The sequence below is a fragment of the Myotis lucifugus genome, unplaced genomic scaffold, assembly GCF_000147115.1.
Source record: "Myotis lucifugus unplaced genomic scaffold, Myoluc2.0 scaffold_39, whole genome shotgun sequence".
Classification (NCBI taxonomy): Eukaryota; Metazoa; Chordata; class Mammalia; order Chiroptera; family Vespertilionidae; genus Myotis; species Myotis lucifugus.
Window position 1 is genome coordinate 381,567 of NW_005871087.1, and position 9,841 is coordinate 391,407.

A 9,841-nucleotide genomic window follows, 5' to 3' on the forward strand; every position below is an offset into this window, starting at 1 on the left:
AGTGGTTTTTAAACCTTTCTGGGGTTAATCTCATCTCAAGAAAAATAAATACATACAGAAAATTTTATACCTAGTTTCAGAGGATGCAATGAGTCCTGAATCCCATGGACACTGGGTTAAAAACCTTTGAATTAAAGAGTTAATATTAAAAAAGAAAACTTTCAGTAATAAAGTGGTTTTCAAAAAAAAATGGATCCCAACTTTTGTTATGAGCTTAAATTAGGTCCTGATAATTCAGAGTTGTCTATAGAAGGATTAAAATTAAGCATCTTATCGGCATATTAGGCAGCCAGTAATAATGTTGCATACGAAGACAATAGGTAGGTGGGGGAGAAATATTTGGAAATGACATTCGATGAAAAAAAATGTATATGCTCTGATTACAAACTTTAGAAAAATATGGTCTCATACCGTAAAGACTGCAAAATGAGAAATCAAAAAACATTTTAATTGAATTTATTGGGGTGACATTGGCCAATAAAATCATACAGGTTTCAGGCATACAACCCCCACAACACATTATTCATACATTGCACTGTGTGCTCACCACCCCACCTCAAAAACATTTTTATTAGGAGGACAGTGGCATAATTGTCTAAGATCTTGGGTCCTGGAACCCAAGTGCCTAATTTTATATCCTGGCCCACTTCTTTCTTAGCTCTGAGACCTTAGGCAGTGAGTGACTCACACATTCTGTTTTGAAGATAAAAAGTGATAATATAAGGCAGTTAGTATATTGTATAGCAAATAGTACTTAAATATTTGTCATTGTTTTAATGGTAACTTCTTTTTCTAAATTTACTTGAAGTTTTATGTTACCACTACAATAGTTTATATATATTTCAGAGATGAAAGGAGAGGGAGAGATAGAAACATCAATGATTAGAGAGAATCATTGATCAACTGCCTCCTGCACGCCCCACACTGGGGATCTAGCCCGCAACCCGGGCATGTGCCCTGACCAGGAATCGAACCTGGGACCCTTCAGTCCACAGGCCGACACCCTATCCACTGAGCCAAACCAGCTAGGGCTACAATAGTTTTTTAAAGGACATGCTAGATTACTCAATCGTGAACAAATTAGAAAAATTTTTTATAATTTCTAATTGTCAACAATAACTGGGCATTGTAATAACCCCTCTATTCAAAATTTATCTTTTAAAGCTCAGATAGCTATATTAATAAAAGCATAATATGCTAATTAGACTGGACAGCCAAATGACCTTCCGGACGTCCTTCCAGACGAAGCCATGGTGGCGGGGGCTGAGGCAGAGGTGGTTAAGGGTGATCAGGCAGGCAGGAGAGCAGTTAGGGGTGATCAGGCAGCAAGGCAAACTGTTAGGGGCAATCAGGCAGGCAGAGGTGGTTAGGCACAATCAGGTAGGCCAGTGGTCGGCAAACTGGGGCTCGCGAGCCACATGCAGCTCTTTGGCCCCTTGAGTGTGGCTCTTCCACAAAATACCACGTGCAGGTGCGCATGTACAGTGCGATTGAAACTTCGTGGCCCATGCGCAGAAGTCAGTATTTTGTGGAAGAGCCACACTCAAGGGACCAAAGAGCCACATGTGGCTCGCGAGCTGCAGTTTGCCGACCACTGAGGTAGGCAGGCGAGCAGTTAGGGGTTATCAGGCAGGCAGACAGAGTGGTTAGGGGCGATCAGGCAAGCAAGCAGTTAGGAGCCAGCAGTCCCAGATTACAAGAGGGTGCAGGCCAGGCTGAGGGACACACACACACACCGTGCTCAAATTTCGTGCACCAGGCCTCTAGTATGTATATAATTTTTTAATGAACATTATACTATAAATTAGGGCAGCTTGCTCAAATGACATGTTTGCTTTCAATCTGCAGATGAAGCTACTGAATCTTTACATCAAACGTGCACAAACAGGCTCTGGAGGAGCTGATCCCACTACTGATGTCCCTGGGCAAAGTTAGTGAAGCCAGTGGAAGTGAACCAGGTCTCTCCAGGGAAGGACACAGGCCACCCTCATCAATGAAAGGAAATTTTCAAATGCATCTTTTGGAGCTTACCATTGTTTCCTAGTTTTAGTTTTCTGTTTTGTTTTGTATTTTCTGTAACAGAGGACTATCCTCAGTCTGCATGTAACTTTTATGATAGTTATCCCAAATCCAAGAAGAAGCAGTATTAACAACAGTTGATCAATATAAAGTAATTTTAAATCTAACTCATCATTTCACTGTTTGTACTTCTTTGTCTTCCCCATTAACCTTTGCCAGTGTTATGGTTGTATAAATTTTTTTTAATGCTGGTTAAACAGGAATGCTTAAAGCTTTAAAAGTTGGACAGTCTAAAACATTTTTTGCCTTTATTCAAATGCAGGATAATATTTTTTAATTGCTACCTTGAGTTTTGTTTCCTATCATGTCCTATGCTAGTAATATTGAAATGATGTGAAACACAGCAGGACTAATTTGAGCTACAGCTGGACTCTGTTGGTGTGATTGTGATACATGTCATTAGCTATAACTTCTTTGGGGTGGTCTGTAGTTTAAAACTAAGACCTCAAAGAGAAATGTTACAGAATCAGCCAGTTTTGTAAAACTGATATTGTTTGTTGGTTACTGATCTTGCCATCTTTATTTAAAACCATGTCCCCTCTATGATCCCTTAAGAAAGCTGCACCAAATCATCTGCCTGTTTTTTTTCTTAATACTTATTAAAATGGAAGGTTTCATTGCAGGGTTTTTGGTTTGTTTATCTTTATTGTGAATGATGCTTTTTTATATTTATTAATATCAAATTCACTTACGAATAAACTTGATAATGGAAACAGACAAAAATAATCAAGTGCATGTGTGTCCTTGACAGTCTTCTGTTTCTCATTTAATAAACAAACTAATTATTGAGACATGGGAGTCGACCAGCACCTTTTGTTTAAATGGTGGAACCTGGTTTCCTTTTACCATGAAATTGTCTTACTTGAAAACGTTGATCCTGATGAGAGAGAAGATGGTGCCAAGGCTATTACCTTGTATAATGGGCTCAAATTCTCTACCTCTTCAGGGCTAATTCTTTTAATTGAGCTGCTGCCTATAGTGTCTTTCGGAAAACTAAAGGGTGATTTTTCTGTTACGTTTTTAAGTCACCTTTGGCTACATCTATTCTTTTCATGTGCAGCCAATTTGCAAAAATGACCAGTGTTGGCGAAAGGCAAAGTAGATCATTTGGAACCAGAATACTAATGATTGCTCATCTTGACTTTTTTTTAATCCTAACAAAGTGAATTTGACTGGAAAGGCAAATAGCTATTAGGGAAGCAATTTGCTGTTGTTACAGAGTTATCTGAACTTTCTTTGTTTAATTGAACAAAATGTAGAAATGTATGTAAAGAATTTAAGAGTACTGAATGGATGATTTGTCATCGGCTTTTACCTTTGTTTCTGTTCTTGCAGCAGGAAGTTTCTCTATATCTCCTCCCCTTTCCCTGTAACAATTTTGTTTTCTACTGTTAATTACATTGTGTATTTATAGTTCTATGCTTACTGTTGTGCATATACTGGCAATAAAACTGTACATAACATTACTTGAAAAAATTAACAATATATATCAGTTGTTTTTCTGTCTCACTGTGTGACAAGCCACTTATCTCATAACTAGGTTTTTAAAAAGCTCATGTATCAATAAATTTTATAAGTGCATCTGAGCAGAAAAGATTTATCAGGAGTAGCAGCCACAATTAAGTATATATAGCTATGTATGCATGTATATATTATAGCTCTAAGATGAAAAGGCATTTTAAACATTGAATGCTTCTTAGTAATGTTTTATGTTCCATACCTTTGATATGTTTTATATAATCATTTTTTAATAAATTTTTATTGATTTCAGAGAGGAAGGGAGAGAGATAGAGAGAGAAACATCAATGATGAGAAAGAGTCATTGATCGGCCGCCTCCTGCATGCCCCCCACAGGGGATCAAGCCCACAACCTAGTTATGTGCCCTTGACTGAAATTGAACCTGGGACCCTTCAGTCCACAGTCCGACACTCTATCCACTGAGCCAAACTAGCTAGGGCCATTTTTAATCTAAATAGTGGTTTGATTTTGACCTGTTCTTTACGGTCTTGCTTTAACTATTGTTGACAATTAAATAGAGTGACTTAAGCTGAATAATAACTCTACTTAGAAACGTAGACCAAGCAGCAGGCATCTAAAGGCAGGCAACTCAGAAATGAGTGAACTGAGTAATAGAAAAGCAAAACAAAATTGACCAATCTCCTAGCGCAAAAAAAAAAAATCTATGAGGAAATTCTTCATGTAGCCAAGGTAGCCCCATAATGTGGCTTGGCCAAAAGGAAGAACTGAAAAGGAAAAATACCCCACATTCAAGACAGGCAACACCATATCACTGAATATTTCTGGAACATCGTCCATATTCATTTTGGGGAAGTGGCCCTAGGACAAGCATGTCAAACTCAAAGGCTAACACAGGCCAAATAAACAAGGTTTAAGTTTATGTGGGCCGCAAAAAAAACAAAAGCTTCAATTTTCATAGAAACGTAGGTTTATTTCGATAGAGACATGCTGAATACAAAGGGCTGAAATAAATGAGTAATCGTTAACATAATAGAACATTTTAATAAAAATATTTTTTCTTGAACATTGACCAGACACTGCATAATTGCACAAATTAATAAGCCTAACACAAACCTATTTTTCTTGTTCTCCGAAAGCAAAGTGTTTCCTGTTGAACACACCAAACAAGTCAGTCCAAGACTAATGACGTGGCAATCAGCTGCTAAAATATTCACTGCTAGTATTAGTGGAGAGAAATGGTGGGCCTGTGCGGAAGGAGCAGAAGGAAAATGAATGCAACAGGATTATAGTGATCAGTCATTAGCGAACGTTGTAGTTTCTTAATAATTATGTATAACAGTATTGTAAAAATTAAGTTAATGACATTTTTATTAAAACGTTTCTTACATACCATTATATTGGCTGGGCCGCAAAAATATTCATTGTGGGCCGCATGCAGCCTGTGGGCCGCGAGTTTGACATGCTTGCCCTAGGACATTATGACCCAGGTTTAAATGGCCAAATTATTAAAAGGCTACAATGTGACTAAAAATAGTGCATTAACTTGCCAACCTTGTTTAAAATTCTTCAAGGATATCCCCCTTCAGGAATGTTTGAAGTTTTGTTTTTTGGGTGTTTTTTTTTTCTGAAATGATTCCCTTGCTATCAAACATGAGCTAAGATTTTGACAAGTGCTCCTAATCTAACTTGTCTGCAATGTTTCATACCAGTGCCCAGCCACACAGTCTGGGACACTTAAGTACTGAGATTCTGTTAAGTCTCTTTCCAAAAATGTAGTCCTAGTTCAATGAGATGTGTGGAAACACCCCCCCCCACACACACACACAATGTGACTCCTTGTGAACCCTAAGTGGTTGAAGATCTAATTGTCCATGAGCTCAGTCTTCCATGGATTACCCGAGAAGCTGTAGTTTGCACACTGCTTTTCCAGAAACGCAGTCTCTCTTGTAGGCCCTTTTTAAAAAATCCTTTGTTGTTTAAAGTATTACATATAGTATTACATATGTCTCCTCTTTCCCCTGTTGACCTCTCCTCGGCCACCCCCTATTGGCCCATTTTTTTAAATGAAGTTTACCAAGAAAAGAGTTGAGTGGTACTTAATCTAATACTGCAAATTAGACCTGTTGTTTCTCAATATTTATCAACCATGTTCTGCCAAATATTTGTCTAAATGGCATTTACTTGCTGCTCACCAGCTTTAACCTGAATGACTTCATACCAGTTATGAAACAACATAGAGCCCAGCCAGTGTGGCTCAGTGGTTGAGTGTCAGTGTCTGACCATGAACCAGGACAGGAGGTCATGGTTCCATTCCCAGTCAGGGCACATGCCAGGTTGTGGGCTTTATGCCCATGCCTGAAAAATGCTTCTGTGTTTAGTGTGTTACAAAGGCTGAGGCAAAGGAATACTATTGTGACTTTATAAGTTAAAGATTCCTATTAGACAATGTTCAATACTCCCAAATAAATGTATCTTTACAAAAATGAATATGCAGATATAAATAACACCTTATATCAAAAATTCAGAATAAATGTGGATGTAAAACAAAGATATGAAATAGAGTTGACAGGACATAGAAGGAAAATTCAAGAAAAATCTCAAAGATACTCAGAAAAGAAGATTAAATTAAAATATCCAAGATAAAACAATTTTTACAGAAAAATGAGATATTCAGGAAATAAATGAAAACATTCAAGAAAATGAATTGAAATAAGGACAGCGGTAAAAGTAATCACACAAAAAAAGTTACTGGTAGAAAATAAGCAAAAGTGATTCATCATCCACACAGTTGGAGTTTCTTTAAAAAAAAATAAATATTTAAACAAAAGGGAATATTTAAAATCCAAAAATACCCTCCAGAAAGAAAAGAAGATCTGAATCAACATAATCAAAAGGCACCTGGAAAAATTATTCTGAAATAATTATTAGACGTATCCTAGGACAGTGGTTGGCAAACTCAGTCAACAGAGCCAAATATCAACAGTACTTCTTCAAAATAGACTTTCTCAGGCCGAAAACCGATTTCTGAGTGTGGGCCACGAAGTTTCAATTGCATTGTATGCGTGCCCGCACGTGGTATTTGGTGGAAGAGCCACACTCAAGGGGCCAAAGACTCGCATGTGGCTCACGAGCCGCAGTTTGCCGACCACGGTCCTAGGAAAACCACTAGACGAGACTGTAAAGGTAATGGGGGAAATCCTCTGGGCCTGGAATCAAACAGATCAATGACTTCTAAATAAAAGGAGGAAGGCATTAGTCTTCTTGAGAACAATATATAAAGCAAGACAACAGTATAACAAAAAATAAACCAATGAAATTGAAAATAGGAAAAATCAACAAAATAATGAAAAAAATCAACAGAAATTAAAAGCTGGCTTTTTGAAAAGGTTAAACTTCTACCCAAGCTAACCAGGAAAAAGAGAAGACAAACATTACCAATATTAGAAATAAAAGTGGAGAAACCTGACAAGCCAGGTGATCAAAGTCAATATCTACATTGGTAAATCATGTGCTAAAGGGGCACTTTACCCCTGTGGTTTTCTTCCTCGAAGCCATGAACATGAGAAAAACAGAAAAATTCCAATATAGAGGCATCATACAAAATATTTGACCAGTATTCCTCAAAACTGTCAAGGTCATCAAATGTAAAACATTTGTAGCCAGAGGGTGGATTCTGGAAGTTTTAAAACATGACTGCCAAATTATTTCACTCTACTCCCATCAATCTGATTATGGGGCTGCTTGACTAATAAAATACACTACAGAATAAAGATTCTGCAATAGTTTCTGGTCCTGGGTCTTCAGTGTTAAATATAATATTCTACACTTGTTAAAGATGGCTAGGCAGACTTTATTCAGGAGCATCACAATAGGTATAGGGACCACTGCAATGTGATGTGGCAGTGGGAGAGACTGGGCTCAACTCCATATGGGTAAATGGGCATTTAGAGCCAAGGTGCAGGTTGGGAGGCAGTGGATGGAAAAGTACTAAGAGAAAACATCAAGTTAGTAAGGGGAGTTCTGGGTAAACCCACCTTACAGGATTTTTGTTGTAGGAATTCTAGCAGCCCCAACTGAGGTCCCAGACAACAACCAGGATCGAGCTATAAACATGTATTGTTGACGGATGGTAAATGAATCAGGAGGCTTTGGCTAAAAATAAATATTTATTCAAGGGTCTTAGGGTTTGCAAACTAGACACACAATTAGGTAATATCCAGGATGTTCTGAAGAAGAAAGAAAAGCTTCTTATACTTAAAAGTACATTCTTGAGAAGAAACAGTCCTGCATTCTTAGCCTCTGGACTGGTCCAAGATTGTAATCCTCAGGTGGTTTGGACAATGGATGTCAGGCAGTATGGATAATAGATGTCAGGTGCCATGGATACACGAATACTCTTTCCTTAGTCCTCCAGGAGGTCTGGATACTCTTTCCTTAGTCTTCCAGAGGGTAATCAGACATTTATCTGAGGTTTGATGTATATGCAGGCATTGAGGCAGGACTGTAAAAGTCGAAAGTTTAAGTTCCCAGGCTAGTTAAAACAAGAATAGAATCTTGTCCCCATTTCTCTGTTGTAGGTGGCTGGAACAGCACTGGGGGTTAGACCTACAGGGACAGACCAGACCTGGGTTCAGCAACCTCGGTACTTGAGTTCTGGCTAGGAAAGAATTCAGAGCCAAGACTCCCAACTATAAGAGAACATTTATTTGGTAAATCACAGAGGTAGAAAAAGTAATTACTGGAAGAAATGGGATTAGAAAACAAGTTATAGAAGTAAAGGAAGTGGAGCCCTTTGAATTTGGGAGTGAGGAATCTAATGGTGACACGTCTGGGGGATGGGAAGTGGGAAGAAGAAGGGGAAAGGGTTAAGGGAAAGGCATGGGCATGCTCCAGGGAGGGAGAGCATGCTGGGTCCTTTGTCCTAAGGGTTTTAAGGGTGGAGACTTTGGGGTAGGCCCCCAGGGAAGATTTCAATAGAGTGTTCAGCAGTTTTCCAGGTGTGTCCTTTCAGGGTTGTGGCATCAGAGCAGGGGGTCATTATTCAATGCATCTGGTCCGGAGGTCAGCTTTGGTGTGGCTTGCCTGGTTTTGTTGCTTTCCTGGGCCTGGAGCTGAAATACAACTGAGGCCTAGATGTTATCTCTAGGGAGTCCAAACCACAGGACCAGCGATATGCTGGGGGAGGAGAGGTCACCCTGGGGGCAAGGTCCCACCCTACAATTGTCCTTTGCTAGGCTCCAAGGACTTTCCACATTGGTGACCTTCTACACCTGGCCCATGGTCCTTGTTCTACTCAAGTCTAATTGCCTACCACACCTCAACCTACTTAATTTTAATTTGGCAGAAATGACTATACCGACACCATTTTATTTCTTATGTGTTCCTAAGTACAGAAGCCCTGGAGGCGACTTTAGCCCCAGTCATATAACTGCACCCTGAATTAGAAGCTCCCAGCTAAGCCCAGTGAATCCGAGTACCATAAATGCAAGGCAATATATAACACGATTGCCAGCTGTTACTGCTAATGAACCTATAGTTGAACTCCAGCTCGCCATACTGCTCCCAGGAATCAGCAGTTGTGGGAACTCTTTCCAGAACCCTTTATTGGGACCATTGATTGGCTTATATCCATGTCAATCAAGGTTTTTCTGCCCAATGGGCCTTTCAGTCCACAAACAGGGTGCGAGCCTATTGGCTGAGTCTCCCACCCGCTTTCTCCTCTGTAGTGCGAGCAAAATCCAAAGACCATAGAGGAGCAAAGCACCACAGGAAGTGGGATCTAGTGCGGCCCAATGAACTCCTACTTTTGGCAGCAAATTCAGTCCTGGAACCCGCCCAAAAGGAAGAACATTCTGATTGGTGGTTTAGTACAGGGTCACAGAGACTCACGGGAGTTTCGGCCAAGCACTTGCCTTTATTGTCCAGTTCGCCTGTCAATCAATTAGCTTCGGATGGACGACAGCAGACAGCCCTTTTGGCACCGCCTCTTCCGGGGCCGGTGTGAAAGGGCAGCGAGGCCGCCTGGGCTGGGAACTGGCCGTGTGGGCGGGGTCGTGCCTCCCTGCAGGGAGGGTAGCCTTTTCTAGCCTCTGATGGGGACGTACAGAGAGCAAGCGAGCCTCATTCCCAGTCACACAGAGAGTTCTCTCAGGACTTAAAGTGTGTCGTGCTCCACGTCTCTGCCATTGTTAAAACACATACCTTTTCCTTTGGGGATGCTCAGAGGCCTTGCAGAATTATGCTTTCCCGGGAGAAATAACCTGCCATTGGCCAAATGTCGAG

General features: G+C 40.0%; 1 protein-coding gene across 19 annotated transcripts in view; it reads left to right on the forward strand.

Annotated features, from left to right (window-relative positions):
* Positions 1-3,559, forward strand: part of CLASP2 (cytoplasmic linker associated protein 2) — a 179,859-nt gene extending 176,300 nt beyond the window's left edge. For all 19 annotated transcript variants that reach the window (XM_023752930.1, XM_023752926.1, XM_023752928.1 and 16 more), the window contains one exon: positions 1,849-3,559. In XM_023752930.1, the coding sequence (XP_023608698.1) occupies positions 1,849-1,935 (87 nt within the window). In that variant the 3' untranslated portion in view covers positions 1,936-3,559. The remainder of the gene's footprint in view (positions 1-1,848) is intronic.
* Positions 3,560-9,841: the final 6,282 nt, after the last annotated feature.